General features: G+C 36.5%; 1 protein-coding gene across 1 annotated transcript; it reads right to left on the bottom strand.

Annotated features, from left to right (window-relative positions):
* Window positions 1–10,565: 10,565 nt before the first annotated feature.
* On the bottom strand, window positions 10,566–11,955 carry LOC117180742. Its single transcript, XM_033373232.1, has 2 exons — window positions 11,850–11,955; window positions 10,566–11,491 (listed from the first exon to the last, which is right to left on the bottom strand). The coding sequence occupies exons 1-2, from the start codon at window positions 11,953–11,955 to the stop codon at window positions 10,566–10,568; spliced, it is 1,032 nt and encodes a 343-aa protein (XP_033229123.1).
* Between the last annotated feature and the right edge of the window lie 6,687 nt (window positions 11,956–18,642).

Here is an 18,642-nt window from a genome sequence, read left to right as displayed (position 1 = left end):
TTATTTTCTTATTTTTGTTGAAAATTTGTAAATGCTATAACTCTGGTAATTTTTGGTATCATAAAAAAAGTAATTAGTCTGCTATGAATATCCGTACAGAGATTTTTAAATATTGAAAAAAGTGGTCTCAAAAATATTCAAAATGCGTTCACTTTTTCGATTTTTCTAAAAAAGGCTGAATAACGAACTTGACCTTTAGTTTAGGACAATTAAAGAGTGTACCAAAGGCCAATCTAATAGATTACATACATACAAATGCATTCGTAAAAACCTATTTTTCAGATTCAGGTGTTCTCAAAACGTGGACATTTGACAAAAACGGGTTAGGGGGGGATGTAAAATTGTACACAAATCTAATACCTTCTCTGATGAGATAGTAAAAAAACTTTCAGGGGTAGACAGCAACGACCTTTCTGGAAAAAGCATCTTTCCCGTGAAGATGGAAATTACTAAAGGAGTCTTAGAACATACTTTGGAATCCATAAGGAAGAAACTACCTGGGAGCAATAAGGGAAATACTAATGCCGGGGAGTTAAACCAAATGGAAAAACTACGTCGAGCTTGAATGTCGGAAGCTGCTAGGAAGCGGTCGAGACGATAATTGTTCAATCAACCGGATGGGGACTTCATAGCAGACCCATTCTAATAGCATCGCACTGACTGAAATAAGGGAAGAAAAGACTCCTATAGCCAGACTCTTCATAGTCACCTGAAAGTAGCCTTAGTCGCCGCGGGGTCTTAGTAACCAAACTTGATGAATATCAGGCAAAGACAAGTAAAGTTGCCTTAGAGAATAAAATGGATGGGGGGTGACCTGAAGAAGTATCCAAAACTTGGGCCATTTAAGTTGTTCGTGAATTTCAATCTTGGATGGGAGCTAAGATTAATGTGATTGACAGCAAATACCTTTCAAAGCCTTCAAGCTGCTTGGATTCCTAGTGGGTCTGTGGTGCCAACAGCAGTACTTAAAATGATAGCGATCCAAGACCCCACCATGAAATCGGGAGGATAGAAGGTTAGTAATATCAAGACGAGTTGTCAAGCTACTCAAGTTGTAACAACTGCAGAGCCAGGAGTGGCCAAGTGTGTTAAGAAGATTGACTGAAAGCCTCACTATGGATATAAGAGGATCAATGTAAAGATTCTCTCATACACTAAAGTTACACCCATAGAAAGAGCTCCAGCTTCATCTTTGGAAAAGGCGGAGGAGACAACTAGAAGTTAAAATAGAGAATAGATGTTCCCTTTTCAGCCTTGACTTCATCCAGATAAACCTTCACAATGTTAAAGGAGCGTATACTTCCTTAAACAGAGTTTGATATTTGCACAAATGGCTTTTCATTATTACAAGAAGATTGTGCTTACAAGGCGACAATTAGAGGCTTTAGTGATAAGAGATGAGTTATTTATAATAGTTCCGTAGATACATCGTAGGAAGCACTTTATGTCAGTGGAGATATTAAATTTCTTGGATTAACAAGGATCTAGATTAGTCTCTAGAAAAGTTCCAGAGACTTAGTGACAATAAAGATTAGGCACCATTTAGTGGGCAGGCGCTAATCTATAGTGATTTACTGTTTTAATCCCAGGACCTACCATCTGAGGAATGGTGAAATCTGGTGAATTACTGCTGCGTTTAAGGATGGCCGTTGCTCATCTGATATTAAGCTCAGAGGACTAATCTCCTGACGATGGTGGTGCCGGAAATGAGCTATCCGGATATTCGCTGCTCACTAGGAAGCAGGTTGAGCTCTTCAGGGAGGCTACCTGGAGGGTTCTCGAAAGAGTGGCCATGTGGTTCGCCGGCAGTTTCAGCGATTCAATACCTCACTTAAGACAGCGTCCTGGCGAATCTTCAGGCACGATAGGCCTCAGGAAGAGGACACTGCGAGAGGCACCAAACATGTCGTAGTTGTGCAAATTCCTGAGTCTCAGACAAGGGCTCTTGAAGTCATTAATAACAGGCCTTCTACTACTTTGGACAGGTCAACTTTCGGGTTGCTCGCTAGGGGCAGGAAGAGCCTTTCGGGAAGCAGGAAGATCAGGGGTACACCTAAATGACTGCTCACGATTTAACTATTACCCAAATGAACTTGCTTCACAGCAAAGTCACGTCTGCAGTTCTACAGAGGGGCAACGCTGCGATGCACACATGTATCTTTCTAACCCAAGAACCATGGTTAGATCGAAATACCATAAGGGGATTAGGAGGTGCTGGTTTTTTGTTACAGGGACCCCATGGCGGCTAAAACAAGGACTTGCATACTGGCGAAGGACGTAAACGCTGGCCCGTTTCTTGAGCTATGTTCGAGAGACCTGATGGTGATCGTCATAGATTTGTAAGAAATAGGAAGGCTAGTTATGGGATTGCCTTACTTTCCATATGACAGCAATACCAACCCACCAGTGAAGGAACGTACACTGGTGAAATTTAGGAAGGTAAGGGTTCTTTTTCTTTAGACATGGTGGGATTCTAACTCCCACCGTACATTGTGAGGCAGCACTATATCAACTCAAGAGGTAATGATCTAATAGAATAGCTCATCACCACTAAATAATATATTTATAGTACGCAGAACACCGGGACGTTTCGCCACTCGGTCAGGGAAGGAGTCATTGGTAATCACAGACTGTACTGGTAGTTTTAGAGATAATATCAAAAAATAGAGAAGCATCATGATACAGGACTGTAGTACGCTGAAAAAGTCGCTTTGGAAGATTCCTATTTCCATGGACAGGGACTGGGCATACCTTATCACCACACGACGGAAGCATTTAATTAATTTCAAGAATTTAATCAAATAACGCGAGGAGAGATATGATATATCTTGAGGACCTCAAGCAAATAATTGTGGGGTATTGACGGAAACGCCTATTGGTAGTGAATTTAAAGCCTGTGCAAATTGCGTGGGTGGTGTTTCGCATGTCAAACAATCACACTGTCAATTCTGACTTGGTCTTTGCAGCCATTGAAGTGTTGAAAGCAAGTCTCTTGTTCTTCATAGAGGCCGTTTTGCTCCATATAATATTTATAGATAAGGTCAGATATGATAGCAGCGAGAAACTTATATGGGGTCGAGAGGCAGGTAATTTTTCGGTAATTATATTAGGGACTTCAGCATCTATCATTTTGGTTTTCATATACGTTACGCGCTGCTTTATCGCAAGGTATCTGTATCATAAGCTGCGGACTCTATCCACACTGGGCGTTTTCCAGCTCTTATCACTCTTTAGGAAGGGATTTACATCGGAGGCTGATATAGATATGACTACCCCAGATTTTTGAACAATATATGGTTATTTACTCGGCCCTGAGTGGTTAACAATAATTTTGAGTCTTGTTTTTGCCATCTGTAAGTTCATGGTTAAATAGTCTTTCGGCTGCCAAAAAAGCCCAACTGTCATTTCTTCTCGTTTCGCTATCCAAAATCCTCGCAGTTACCCTGAAAAGATCGAGAGCCTCTGTCTAAGATAGCCAATCACTTATTTCGGGGTTTTCGCTGTTCCTGAATTGATGTTAAATGTCAAGTCAGTTTCCGAGGCCAATTGCCTCTATGAAATTGGTGATTCTGTTTCAGTTTTTCGTTTATTCTATTAATCTTGCCTTAAAGTCGAAACTTTCATGGAGAGTGTAAAACCTTTTTTAGGGCAAAGTTGTTAGGAGCCTGGACTCTGAGTTTTATACTAATCATACTGAAACAAGGGACTTCAGCGCACTGCACAATAGAACAGAAGCAGTATCTCTATGTTCAAGCTTCTAAATAATCCTAAAAGGTCTTTGCTGACACTAAATTTACGCAGACAGTTTCTCAAAGATGATTTTTGATCTGCGAACTCTGGGATAGCATCAGTAAGAGACGCAGGCTTTCTTGAGTACAGGCTCTTCATTGAGCTTAACAAATTTAGATTTTTTTTCTCTAAAATTTTAATATTGAATTGTATCTAAGAAAAAAATCCCTCTTCTTCACCCCGCTGGAAATCGAAAAGAATCCCCCCCCCCTGGCAATTTTTAAATTGATATTAAGACAAGTAAATTTCGACGTGTAATAGTTAAACTGTTTGATTAGAACTCAATATACGTCAATTAAAAAAAATTGTCTAAATATTCAAATTCTCACAACCCGACTCTTTTTGAAATTTTCGAAAAATATTTGGCGGAACAGTTCTTCACCACTAAGCGATCATATAACTGAAAGACCTGGTCACCTATAATCTTACATAATTTTTAGATGATCTTTGGTAGTGTATCATACGCCCATGCGCACATATGGTACAAATTTTATACCTACACCGATAATTTTCAACTTTCTCAATAAGAGAAAAAGATAATTAATGTATTAATGAAGGATTTAATTTCAAATTTAACTAATGAATATTCTAGTTCTATATCAGATTATCTAATGTTTGTATTTTAGAGTCTTTATCTCACAGACGACAAGCGTGAAACTCGGTCTGTTTAGATATTTACGTTTCATTAGATTGATTTTTAAGCAAAAAATGTAACTACTAAAATCGTTAGAATTGACATGCCTACTGGAAAATAAAAATGATAATTTTTTAGGTAAATCCCCATTTCCAAGTTAGAATTATATTAATTAGATGACATATTTTCTTTGCTTTGTCAAAAATTAATTATTTGAAGTCAAATTCATAATCTAAGAAATTCTTTTGTTAAAAAGTTGAAGCCATAATTCTGTATGAGAATTTTCTATCCTAATTGAAAAAATTATATTTCTCTACTGAACTTCGCTGTTACAAACATAAAATTATAATTCTTCCCGGACATCCACTGTCTTAATTCAAAGTCATCAATCTTTTAGAAAATTGACTGTTTTAAACAAGAGTTGTAATTGTTTTTTTTAGATCCATTTGAAAAAATATTCGAATAAAATTTTTGTGTAAGATTGGTTATAAAAATAACTATTGTGGAGCATAATGATAATTTATTTCTATATAGCAAATTAGCCATGCATATAATCAATGTTTGATAGTCTGCTATTCGAGCAGTTAAACTTGAAAAATTTTTTTTTTAAAATAAATAAATCAGAAATTATTTTATTTTGTTTATAAGAGAATCTATCTTATAAATTTAATAAGATTAATTATTTTGCAAAAATCCTTATGTACTTTTGAAATCAAATTTCAAATCTAGTTTTAAAAGTGCCCAGAGACCAACGCCGTTAAGTAAGAAAAATCGAAATGGTCCAGAAACGCTTTAATTACGTAAGAAGAAAACACATTTATTTTAGCGTTCAACAGAAAACTTTCTTGATAACTTGCTTTAAATATTTAGTTTATCCTTTTCTCCGTATTAGAAAAAAATGCCAATTTTTTTTGTCCATGTAAAATGCATTGGGAACTGTTAATACGCCACTGACTGTTTACGTTCGGAGAACCTGGATTTAATATCACGGTCAGTCTCAAAACCGACGCGAAATTCCGATTTGATTCTATTTTATTAAAAATTCGTTTTTTTGTGAAAATTAGTTTTTGCAGCTGCCAATTCAACTATTTGGTTATTTTGAAAATGATTCTTCTTTAGTTTAAAATTAAAATATTTACTTTAAAACTAACTTTTGATTGCAAATTTATATTTTCAGTTTGAAAATTGAACTATTTTGTAAAAAATTAATCTTTTTGGTTTAAAAATCAATCATTTGGTTAAAACTTTTGTTCCTTCTTGACCAGATGTCATTCTTGGTTGAAAATTGAACTTATTTGTTAAAAAATTGTCTTTTTTATTTAAAAATTCATCACTTTCAGTCAAAATTTTGTTCTGTTTAAAATACAACTTGTCGGTGATAACTTAACCTGTTTAGGTTGAGGATTTAACTGTTTTGTTAAAATCAAAATTTTGTTACTGATATTTATAAACTTATTATCGATGTTGTACTCTAGATTTGTCATTTTTAAATTGCCCTTCTGATAGTCTATGATATAACGGTTTTACGGCAATTTATGAAACTGTAGAGAAAAAGAATAAAAAATTTATTTAGCTACCACATAAAACTCTACTGACGTCGAAATTTGCTTTAAGATTCATCATTTTAGTTAAAAATTCATCCCTTTTATTGAAAATTTAACTCGTCTTTGAAAATTATTTTGCAAATAGGATATTTGTTTGATAATTTTCTTATAACGTTCTTGTATTCACATACAAGAATATTTAAAGAAGGAAATAAATTGTTTCTTGGAACAACTATTCGTGAAAAATCTTCTTATTGGCACAGTTTAACAAAAATGTTTTTTTTTATCAGGCAGTTTTTTGAAAATTCTTCATTCTAGCTAACGACACATCTTTTAGGTTAAAAAATTAATTATTGGTTGAAAATTAAATTTTTTGTGAAAAGTGCTATTAAAATATTATAAGAATTAATATGCTGATCGTTGGGATTGAATAATAATTGTTCGGGAAAATGAAGAATTAAATAGATAAAAGTCAGGGATAAGTCGAGGAATTTTCAAAATGAGATTTTGTGACAAAAGTATTACCAGTAAGTTGTAATATTTTGATCGTAATTCGAATAAAAAATAACAATATATTCTAATTTCAACATTAATAAAACTTAAATTAATGTCGTTTGAGAATTGTTTCAAACTTCTTTGAAATTGGATTTCTTTGGCCTAAGGGTGATTCCTCCATTTCTTCAGCGTTCATATCTTCAACCTTGCCATTGTACATATTTATTTTCACCCGCCTTTCAGAAAATACTTTAGTCTTATAGATTCCACGAAGAATTGTATAATTTCGCTCTAATATTGCGAAGACTTCCCCATTGGACGTTGATAATACAGTTTGTCTTCCGGTTGGCATTGGTTCATAGGCCCGATTATTTTTTCGTATATGAATTTCCGCATCGGAAGGAAAAGTGTATTTTCGAATTTCGAAACACCGGGTCCGATTCTTGTGGGGAATTAGCCGAACATATTCAAGTTCTTCAAATAAAAGTCTACTTAGGCGCGAAGAAGGAATAACTGTATGAGGGGACCTGGACCTCGGACGAAGAGAAGACTCGGCAGGAGGACAAGACCTGACCGTAGAACCCGAAGAAGAAGGCATGGCAAGAGAAAGAGTTAAATCAAGAAAATCAGAAGTTCTGCCACGAGAGACACCAGCAACGGACTCGTCATCAGGTGAACGCTCGGACTGTACACTCAACTCTGGAAACAGAAATAAAGAATAATTTATCCTTGTGTATTCTCTTCCGGCATATTTTTCTTTTCAAAGAGAAGAAGTTCTGTTCAGAAAGTATATTGCACTACTAGAGGTATGGGGTTAACAAGTTTCGTCATAATTTGTAACATGGGAACTATATAACTGTTAATGAGAATTTTGTAGTAGTAGCGAATTATGCATTTTCTTCAGGAGAAACTTCATTTTTTATGTAACAGATCGAACTTCTACTGGACTTTCCTAAAAGTTGTAATATCTTTGGATATTACAGAAAATAGCAGCATAATTGGAATGAGAGTTAAATCGTAAAAAATATCATTTGAGTATAGCTGAAAAAATTTACTGAAAACTATAAATAGATATAATATGTTATTATATTCACCAATAAAATTTAGGACAGCCATCAAGCACAAGACTACAGCAGAAATAATTCTCATTTTTTTATAATTACAAGAAACGCTAATTAATATATCAATTACAACTTTAATTAAAATTTTAACTAATAAATACTATATTCTATTTTCTATCAGATTTTATACTGTATTGTGTAGTCGTTATCTCTTGGATAATGCGCATCAAATATATTTCACTCAGGTATTTACATTTCATTCGAGTGATTTCGAAGGAAAATATTCGGCTAATAAATCATTCATAACTGAAATCGCATTTTTAATGTTAGATTACGTTTAAAAGCAAACAGTTGATTAAATGATAAATTTATATATAGTATTCACCAGATAAATGTTTTTAAATTCCTTATTTTTTGCGGATTTCTTTCTGTTAATTGTTTACAAAATTTTAAAATCTCGTAAACTATTTCCTGGAACACAAAAATTTACCATGAAAAAATCTCAAAGATTTCTAAACATTTAAAAAGAGTTCAAAGATTTCTGATATAGAAAAGTTTAAAAAACAAATCATAATTCCGTTTTTAAAATAGATATTTTTCTTTAAAATTAAATTTGTCAAAATAGAGACGCAAAATTCTTTTTCAAAATTCACGTTCCATGCACATACATAGTAAGTAAGCACGATAGCGAGCTCTCTTCGAACAGCAGTGGGGCTCCGATGCTTAGAGCCAAGCATCTCTGAGTTATTGGAACAATTTTAATGAAAAAGAGCAGTAAATATCAATTCCTTTTTATTAGAAAAGTAATACCGAGGTATAAAACATAATTATTTATTGTAAGTTTTCTGAATAATATTTACTTGAAATTAATTTTTTTCTCTGCATTGGTGGGGCTGTCGAAGCTAACCCATATGCTTTACGATTCGACAAAGAAAACAAAGAGAAGAAGTATTGGATAGACATAAAGAGATAAGCAGAGCTGCCAGGACCTTCCTTAATTGAAATAAAGCTATTGCGCAATATGCTTGACTAAGTACTCGCGCAATGCGGCCCACAGTAGGGGAAAAATCAACTTTTGTCGGAAATTCTTCACAATCTTCAACTTTAAACCCACCTTAATCATTTTTAGCTTAAAATCTTCTTGATGAATAGCACTATAAGAGAGCGCTTCTACTTTTTTATATTCGCAAAATAACCTTATAAAATTAGCTAGAATCCAGAATTTTTTAGTACTGATTTCAGCACTCTACACACCGACTAATTTTCGAATTATTTTATAATTGTAGGGTCGAAAAAATAATATAATGATTCTCAATGATTGGGCTCATCGCATACCCAAAATGGCTTTCTATTTCACAATTGACTTAAGAAATGTAAAATCAATCAAACATCATTATTTACATTATTTGACTAAGATATCTATAATTGTTATTCTAACGCTCTGTACTCCTAGTGTGAAGTTTCTGTACGCTTCTAATTTGCAGCTGTTCAAATATAATGATATTTTCCAGCTATAAGAGATAAGCAGAGTAAAATCTCCAAAAATTAGATCTGTTCTTGAGTCAAAATGATCCAAAATGATAAAAAATGTTGCGAAATAACCCAAAATGCAAAGATAATTTTGTAAGGTTATTTTGAAAATATTGAAAAACGTAGTAGTGCTCTCTTATAGTACAATTCCTTAAGAAGATTTTAATCTAAAAGTGATGTAGATCGGTTGAAAATTTAAGAGGAAGAATTTCCTACAAAAAGTGATTTTTTTCCTACTGTGCAGCCCTCTCCCCCTCTCCACCCCCCGCTTTCCCTGGTTTGAAGGAATTTAAAAGGAATTTAAAACGTTTATTAGAATTTCACAGAATACAATGCTTTCACTATAATTTATGAAATTGTACAAGAAAATTACGAAAAGTTTAAATACATTTGATTTTAAACTGTACTGATGTCGAATTTTGCTTTTATCTTCATAATTTTTCTTAAAAATTCTCCTCTTTTGTTGAACATTTAACTATTTTGTTGACAATCATTTAGCAAGTGTGAGATTTCCCTCATAATTTGCAAGCCGTCTAAGTATAATTTAATTTTTCACATTAGTTGGTTCCCTTCAAACGTAGAAGATAATATACTGATTTTAAATCATCCTTGTTTGAGGAAAAATAATTCTAATAATTCATCTTTTGTGTTAAAAATTCAATTATGTGGTTAGCAGTTTGTCCATCTTATCAATAACAAAATACTTTCACCTGCACTGTTAGAAAGTTAAAGCATTTTAAATTTAATTTATTTTAGCCACATTAATATTTATTATAAGAATCTTTGCTGCTCTCTTGATGAAAAGTCTTCTTATTTAACCTGTTTTAAGAGCATTCATTTTTTTTTACTGAAAGTTTAAATTTTCTATGTTTGTTAAAAAATAAAAATTATTAAAAAATAATCATGTTTCTTACACTTAGGCACTATAGTCAAAAAATCTTATTGTAACAAATGTTGTTTTTAACATTAAAAAACTACAGCACTTTAATTAATAAAATAACGCCGTAAAAACGCGGTCATGACTGACGAGGGGAGACAAGAAAATTGGGAAACCGAACAAGAAGACTATGTGTAAGAGAAGGAGAGCACAAAAACGATAAGACCGGCTTAGACATAAATTTAGACATTACTTAATACGGAAATCGAATACAAGGACAAGTCCAAGAAAGATAAATGTAATGAAGAACGCAAATAAAATAGAAAATGAGAACACAAATTGAAAAATTCATAAAAACGGTGAACTAATGTCTAATTCACAACATTTCGCCCGCTTTCGTCTCCGACGAAATAGGCTCATAATCACTGCACTTAAGATGAACGTGGTAGAAGGCACAATTTAACGATTGGCCCATCGAGTGTGCTAGTCTTTCTCTTGAGAGTGACAACACGAACTAGGTCATCCTTGTCAGGATGAAGCTGTAGAACCCGACCCATGGGCCATTGAGTAGGTGGAAAGTTCTCATGTCGAATGAGAACTAAATTTCCAATCTGTATGGATGGCGATGAAGTAGTCTACTTGGATCGAGGTTGAAGTTCTTTCAAATACTGATCTGACCAGCGCTCCCAAAAATGATCACGCATTTGCTGGATCAACTGCCAGCGATTCAATCGATTTGGAAGAATGTCTGCAAGGGATGGTTCAGAAACTGTATTCAGTAGACCTCCAATAAGAAAATGTCCTGATGTGAGGGCAGAAATGTCTGTTGGATCATCTGACTGAGCTCTGAGAGGCCGAGAATTAAGACAAGCCTCAATTTGTGTTAAAAGAGTGATTATTTCTTCAAACGTCAATGTAGAGTCTCCAATGACTCGACAAAGATGGAATTTTGTCGATTTAACTGCAGCTTCCCATAAACTTCCGAAGTTAGGTGCTGCAGGAGGATTGAATTTCCACTGGGTACCTAGCGAAGCAAGGTATGTAGCGATAGAAGCAAACTCTGCTGATGCCTCAGAAAACATTTCCTGTAGTTGACGATCTGCTTCCACAAAATTCGCACCCTCGTCAGTAGACAAAGTTCGGCAAAGACCACGACGAGAAATGAAGCGAATATAAGCAGCTATGAAGGCTTCTGCAGTGTAATCAGAAACCAACTCGAGGTGAACTGAGCGGGAGGCACAACAGACGAAAATACAAATCCAGGCTTTGTGGGAATGGTGACTTCGTCCTTCGGAGGTGCGAACATTGATGGGAGCAGCATAGGCTACCCCAGTGTTGATGAATGCTCGTTCAGGTGGAGTAATGCGGATGGAACAGAGGTCACTTATCAGCTGTTGCTGAGTATTACCTCTGTTTCTAATGCACCGATGAATCAATGATCGTATCAAATCGCGACCTCGGAGAATCCAATAAGATTGTCGTAACGTTCCAAGGGTAAGTGGACACTCCCATGAAGACAGCGAAGGTGACAGTCGCGGATGATAAGAGTTGTGAGAACAGACTCAGTAGGAAAAAGCAGTGGATGCTTCTCATCATAAGTTAGAAGATAGTGCTTTAAGCGACCTCCGACACGCAGATGTTGACCATCGAAAAAACGGAGTAAACTTCATTAGAGTTCTACTCTTAGAAATCTGCATTTTATTTTTTAGAGCGGTGATTTCATTTGGAAAATAGCGATTTTGTTCTTGCTGAATCCAGAATAAAAGAGCTGTTCGAAGATCTGGTGCAACTAAAGTCCGAGAAATGATAATAAAACGACATTTCAAGGCATCTCGAAAACAAAGACACCAAGCAGTGACTCGCAGTAATTTGTCTCAAGATGAATAACGACTCAGATCACACGTTTCATTAACACAAACTGCTACGTTGATAGTAACTCGAAGTTCTTCTTTGGCCACTGTGTTTCTGGAGGACCAAGCAGAGATGAAGGCCACTCTTCTTGTCTTTCAAGCCACGGAGGACCATTCCACGAGAGTGAAAACTGCGAAATTTCGCAATCTGACAACCCGCGAGAAGCACAGCCAGCTGGATTATCTGCACCCGGAACATAATACCAAATTGCTGAAGGAACGATCGTTTGAATTTCCAAAACCCGATTCGTGGATATATGTCATCCATCTTGTAGAAACAGCTGAAATCCAATGAAGTGTGTTCATAGAATCAGATTTAAAATGAAGAGCAGCATCAAAATGCAGTCGAGTTTGAAGGTGAGCGACGAGACGAGCTAACAAAACTGAGGAACATAGCTCAAGACGAGGAAGTGGAACAGTTTGAACAGGAGCAACCTTTGTCTTTAAAGAAATGAGTCCAATAAAACAATTTCCGTCAGGCGAAATTGTCTTTAAATAAACGACAGCATCGTATGATTTTTCAGAAGCGTCCGCAAAGCCATGCAGTTCTAAAGAGCACATCGACGAATGAAATCCTATCCACCGTGGTATCCTGATTGCGGAAAGACGAGGAAGATCTTTATAATATTTTATCCAGCAATGACGAGCTGCTTCAGGCAAAGGATCATCCCAAGATAAATTAAGCTTCCAGAGTTCCTCGATAAAGATCTTTGCGACGATGATAACAGGTGCCAACCATCCTAGAGGATCAAATAATTTGGCTGACTGGCTGACGAAAAGGCGCTTTATGATGATATCTTTAATAGGCCCAAGATTCACCTGGAAAATAAAACAATCGGTACTGGGTTTCCAAGTTAACCCAAGAATTGAAACCGATGTTTCTGACTGCCATGATATATCTGGAGATAACGCGTGCAGATCCTCCGGAATGGGTTGCATTCGCTCATGACTGTTTGAATTTCACTTTTTGAGCGGCAGGCCCCTCGCCGTGAAGAGACCACGTAGTCGGTTGTGTAATTCAATATCATCTTCCAAATTATCCACTCCTGATAAGACATCATCGACATAGATGCCCTTTTTGATCACTTTAGCAGCCAAGGGAAATCGATCCCCTTCATCAAGACCAAGTTGCTGAACGGTGCAAAGAGCTAGAAATGGGGCCCAAGTCAGACCATATGTGAGAGTACTGAGTCGAAATACTTGCACGGGCTTATTTTGACTTTCTCGCCACAGAATAAGTTGGAGATCCTGATCATCTTGGTAGACAATGATCTGTCGATACATTTTTCCGACATCTGTAGAAAAGATAATGAAGTGAAGACGCCACTGCAGCAAGACATCTGAAATATTTAATTGTAATTTTGGCCCTGCATAAAGACACTCGTTCAATGAAATGCCTCGACTTGATCGTCGAGAACCATTAAAAACTACTCGTAGTTTTGTGGTTGAACTAGATTCACGCCAAATTCCATGATGCGGAAGAAAAAATGACCGCGATATATTGCTTGGATCTGCAGAAATGTTGACGGACTTCATATGCTGAAGTTAATGGTATTCTTACATGAATTTGGCATACGCTTCTTGGAGATGAACATCTCGTATGAACCGCTGTTCTATATCAAGTAACATGCGAAGAGCTGCAGAATAGGAATCTCATAATGATGTGACGTCACTCTTGATGGGCAGATGCACGACGTATCTCCCATCTTTAGTTCTAGAGTGAGTTTTTTGGAAAATTTTTTCACACTTTTCTTCCTCAGCTGTCCGGAAATGTTTAGGAGGCATGACTTCTGAATCCTCCTAAAATTTTAGAAGGTAAAAAAAAGTTCTTCACTCTTGGGAAAATGAAACATATTCACTGTAGATGAATCCAACGGTGAGGTATTGCCTGTAGGTCCACAGAGAATCCACCTGACTACGGAATTTTGAGTTACAGGAGCGCCCGGGGGAACCTTTCGAAGACAGTTTAATTAATATTGCATAGATATCTACAGCTAAAATTAAATCAATCGGAGCACTTTTACTGAAGTTCGGATTCCCTAATTGCAGACCAGTAAGATAGAACCATTCCTCAAGACTAATTTGATGCTCTGGGCGTTTAGAAATCAACTTTGGCAGAGAAAAAGCCCGGAGTTAAAGTTTAAAGCAGGAATCAAACCTTGGTGATACAACGACGTTGACTGATCCACGAGACGTTCCCGGCCAACTTTTCCCCACTCCTAGGAGAACAACAGGTCCTCTGGTACGAGGGATTTGGAGACTTTGAGCAAGGGATTCAGAGATTATGGACACCTCTGAGCCTTGATCAATAAATGCTCGAACACACTTTGTATGATCAGATGATGTAGTGACATGGATGATTGCTGTTGTCAGGAGAAGCAACGGTGATACTTCTGAGAAATCTGCATTACCGAAACCGCATGAGTGGATTGTGCTTGATGAGGCGTTAAAGATGTGGTTGATATCACCAAAGAAGATTGTCCTGAGCTTGAAGATGGGTCAGAAAGTACCGTATGATGCTTCGCCTGACAACTCTGACACAAGTTCTTTGAAGCAAAATTCTAAAATAAATGAGACCCTAAACAATTCATACACAATTTTCTTTGAAAAACGAACTATTTCTTCTGTGCTACATACTGCCTTTGAAACTGCGGACACGACAATAAATAATGCGGTTCGCGGCAGAAAAAGCACTTCCTTTTCTGTGGCTTCTTTGGAAGCTGCTCTTTAGCTGCTTGTTCCGTCACTGGCTTGATTTGCAGTAAAATCTAAAACTTCCAAGGTCCGAATCCTGGTTTGTAAGAAAGTTTTTAATTGGTCAAACGTTGGAGGATTCGTGAAATTTCCAAGAGAAGTTTCCCAATCACGACGAGACTGACGATCTAATTTCTTTACAGTAATATATACCAGTCATGATGACCATTTGTCCACCGGTTCTTCCAAGGCAGATAAAGCTTCGTTGTTATCAACCGTTGCATTATATACCTCCTTCAGAGCACTCGAAGATTCAGCTTTCATTGGCTTAATTGAAAAAAGCTCAGCCAAATAAGAGCTGATAAGAACTCTTTTATTCTCAAAGCGCTCCGTAAGTAAGTCCCAGCAACGCTGATAATTGCCTTGAGTTATCGGAATTCGATGTAGAAGTTGAGCTGCTTCACCTATAAGACTGGATTTTAAGTAATGAAGGGTCAGAGCGCGCAGCAAAGTTCTGTATCAACGCTGATATACTTATAAAAATGCGGCCCCTCAATTAGTTGTTAATAAAATGAAAATAAGTGCTTTTATTTTACAATAAAAGCATCGAAATCCCCTCCTCATAAGAAACAGTTAGATAATTATATACACCTTCAATGCCAACTCAAGTAATTATTTGATAACCATTTGTAGGGTAGCACATGTGCACGCGCACATATGATACAAATTATATATAAATAGGAAAAGTATTCACTTGAAGCTAACTATAATAATGTTTGAAAGAATATTGCAGCTGAGATGGAATGGGAATTAAATCGCGAACACTTTGATTTACGTATAGCTGAAAAATATACTTAAAACTATAAACATAATATATTCTTATATTCACCAAAAGAATTAAAGACGAACGCCAAAGACAAGACGACGGTAGAAAGAATCGTAATTTTCTAAGTACAGGGAAAGCTAATTAGTAAAATAAGGAGGAGATTAATTACGAATTTAACTAATGGATATTTCTGTTCTTTTTAGATTATATAGGGTATCCTGCACTCTTTATCTCTTAGATGATAAGCCTCAACTATTTTCTGCTTACATATTTACACTTTATTAGAGTAACTTTCGAAGAAAAAAATGTAACTCATAATTTCTTTCTAACTGATATCGCAATTGTAATACCAATTCACGTAAAAAGCAAACCGTCGTTTACATTGAAAATTTATATATATTATCTACCACAAGACGGGAATGATTTCAAATAACTTTTAAAGAATTCCAAACGTTTTAAAAAACTTCTACGATTTCTGATTCAGAATAGGGCAGTTTAAACATAAAATCATGTCACTGTATTTTAGTACAGATTTGTTTAAATTCCATTCTTCCAAATCAAAATGAAAATTCTTTTAAAAAATGTCCGTTTCATGTCAAAAAATTGATATTCGAATTCAGAATTATATCAATCCGAGAATTGACGCCGCGCGCGGGTATGGATGTGAAGAGCGTCGGGGGGTTGGGGAGGAGGGGTTAGCGGTTTTCAATAAGAAGTGACAAAACAGGAGTAGTGCGTTAAGGTGCTATACCCTAACGGCCTACCTTGTGAGGGAGATCTCAAATTAAAGGGAAAGGTGTAGATATTTGGAGTGTCGAGAAGCGGGTGAAGTCAAAAAGGGATAGCTCAAATAAATATAAAAAGGTTTTATTTTCTAACTTCCAGGGTTTATTTTCGAAAGCTAGATTATTGATAGCCTGAACCGGGCGGCGAAGCCAAGAGTGGGGGAGTGTTGATAGTATCCGGGCGATGAAGCCAAGACACCGGAAGCAGCTGATAGTGAAATTCGTCCAGGGAATTGTCTTGAGATGAGGATGCGCCATTGTTGGGATAATTAGGGCTTGAGGTGCAAAAAGTTCGATCTACCGATTCGATCCATGGGAAGGTGGCACAAGACTGAGTTCTTGGCGCCCAGGTTTTGTGTATTAGGACTAGGAAGTGTTGTTTTCCCCACTACTAGTCCTGGGTTCATAGAGTCGTATTATTGTGGGGTGATTATAACTTTGTTATAACCTCCCCGCCCCCCTTTTTTGGGACAAGGTTTATTTTTTAAGAATTGCCTCGCACCTTCCTAATTCCATGTCAAACGAAACCGTCTTCTTCATCGGTTACATCTATTTGTATGTAGAAATCATCTTCTTTCTCCTCATTGATTTGTTTTTCCTCGTCTTTCGTATCATTTTCTATACTCTTCTCCTCTTTTTGTGTCAGTTCCTCTTTTCTGAATAAAATTTTTACGACGTTCTTAAATTCTCCCTTGTTTTGACCCAGTCATATTTTGTTCGCGATATAGGATTTTGGAGAGATTGTGGGTTTTCTTTGGAGGGCGCCAAATTTGTGAGGTGGTCACAAATTAAAAAAAAATCAGTAGAAATTTGTAGTGAAGAGAAGCGGGTGATGTCAAAAAGGAATAGCTGAAATAAATATAAAAAGGGTCTATTTTATAACTTACAGGGTTTCGTTTCGAAAGCAAGATGGTTGACAGCCCGAACCGGGCGTCAAAGCCAAGAGGGGGAGAGCGTTAGTAGTATCCGGGCGATTAAGCCAAGACGCCGGAAGCAGCTGATGTCGAAAATGATCAAAGGGATCGTCCTAAGGCGAGGATGCGTCGTTGTTCGGATTAAGAGGGTTTGAGGTGCATCGCGAGGAAAAGCGTATGTTTGAATTTCAAACTACCAGTTCGGATTCGCGTGAGGAATAAGCTGAACACATTCAAGCCTTTTGGATGAAATTTGACGCAGGGGCGAAAAACCAAGAGTTCCAGCAGGAAACCTGGACGTGGACCTGAACCTGGACCTGGACTTGGACGTGGAACGAAGAGAAGTTTCAGCAGGAGAAGAGGACCTGACAGGAGAGCCTGAAGAATTAGGTATGGCAAGAGAAAGACTCAAATCAAGGGAATCAGTAGGTCTGACCCGAGGAACAGCATGATGAGAGTCGCTATTAGGTGAAAGGTCGAACTGTGAGCTCAATTCTTTTACATTAAAAAAAATCTTTTTTGGTTTCTTGTTCTAAGGTAAGGGTAATGCCATTCAGGGTAATTCATAAGTGGGTAAGGTACAAATAACTGTATCTTGAGAGAGGGTAATTCAGCGTACACAGCATTCCAAGAAAATGATTAACGATGAAGAATGATTAATGATCAAGCTGATCTGCAAGTTTTCGAGTCAGCGCATTTTATTCGCCAAAACACATCACGAGAAAAAAAGTATATTTGAATTTCGAATTGCCGAATCAAATTCGTGTTGGAAATAAACTGAACTTATGTAACTTTTTCAATTTTAAGTCCACATAAGTGCAAAGAAGAGCCACATAAAGGGAGGCCCTGAATCTGGCAAGAAGAGGAGGATTGACATGAGAGGGTACTCACTGAGAATTCTAAAAATCTTAATCTCGGTTAGTTCTGGCTATAATGCAAACTGAAGTAATCAAACTTGCTTATCGCTAGTAGCTCAGGTATTTTGTGCCTAGCTCTGATTGAATGCAAACTAAATTAATCAAACTTGCTTAGCGTGGGTCTAACGAGGCTTCTCAGCGCCAGATTGCCGAGATGCGCTCACTAATTATTACACAGCTTATAACGCATTTAATCATATATTTTATTCAAGAGAATATTTGTGTTTGGTCTAACAGATCGAATTTCTACTCAACTTTCTTCTAAGTTGTAATATCTTTTAAATTATTGGTAGTAAAACTTCTAAAGTAAGGTTGTCTAGTCCCCTTTTCGTAAAAAACCGTCAGATAAATATAAATCACTCCATCCGCAAATCATCTTACATAACTTTTTAATTACCGTTCATAGTGTACTGTATATGCGCACGCACTTATGGTACGAATTCCGCATTAACGGGACACGTGCTAATTTCAAGCCAAATAAAGTAATGTTTGAAAGAAAGTGACAGTTGAGATGGAATAAGAAATAAATTGGACAGACTGTGATTTGCGTATAGTTGAAAAAAATACGTAAAGGTATAGATATACAGTGAAACTCTACTATAGCGCTATTTTTGGGGTTGACACCTACCTGTGGCGCGGCGCCAATTTTCGGAAGGGCTATAGAAG

This window comes from Belonocnema kinseyi, chromosome 9 (genome assembly GCF_010883055.1).
Source record: "Belonocnema kinseyi isolate 2016_QV_RU_SX_M_011 chromosome 9, B_treatae_v1, whole genome shotgun sequence".
In the NCBI taxonomy this organism is placed as follows: Eukaryota; Metazoa; Arthropoda; class Insecta; order Hymenoptera; family Cynipidae; genus Belonocnema; species Belonocnema kinseyi.
The sequence above is the reverse complement of the archived record's forward strand: the minus strand, read 5'-3'. Positions and strand labels throughout refer to the sequence as shown.

What these genes read in the sequence shown, in the direction of transcription:
- LOC117180742 (XM_033373232.1), bottom strand. Translation starts at nt 11,955, where the DNA reads ATGGTCCTCCGTGGCTTGAAAGACAAGAAGAGTGGCCTTCATCTCTGC. An exon ending in GAGTTACTATCAACGTAGCA is followed by an intron (nt 11,492 to 11,849) that starts GTTTGTGTTAAT and finishes TTTCCTACTGAG; the next exon opens with TCTGTTCTCACAACTCTTAT.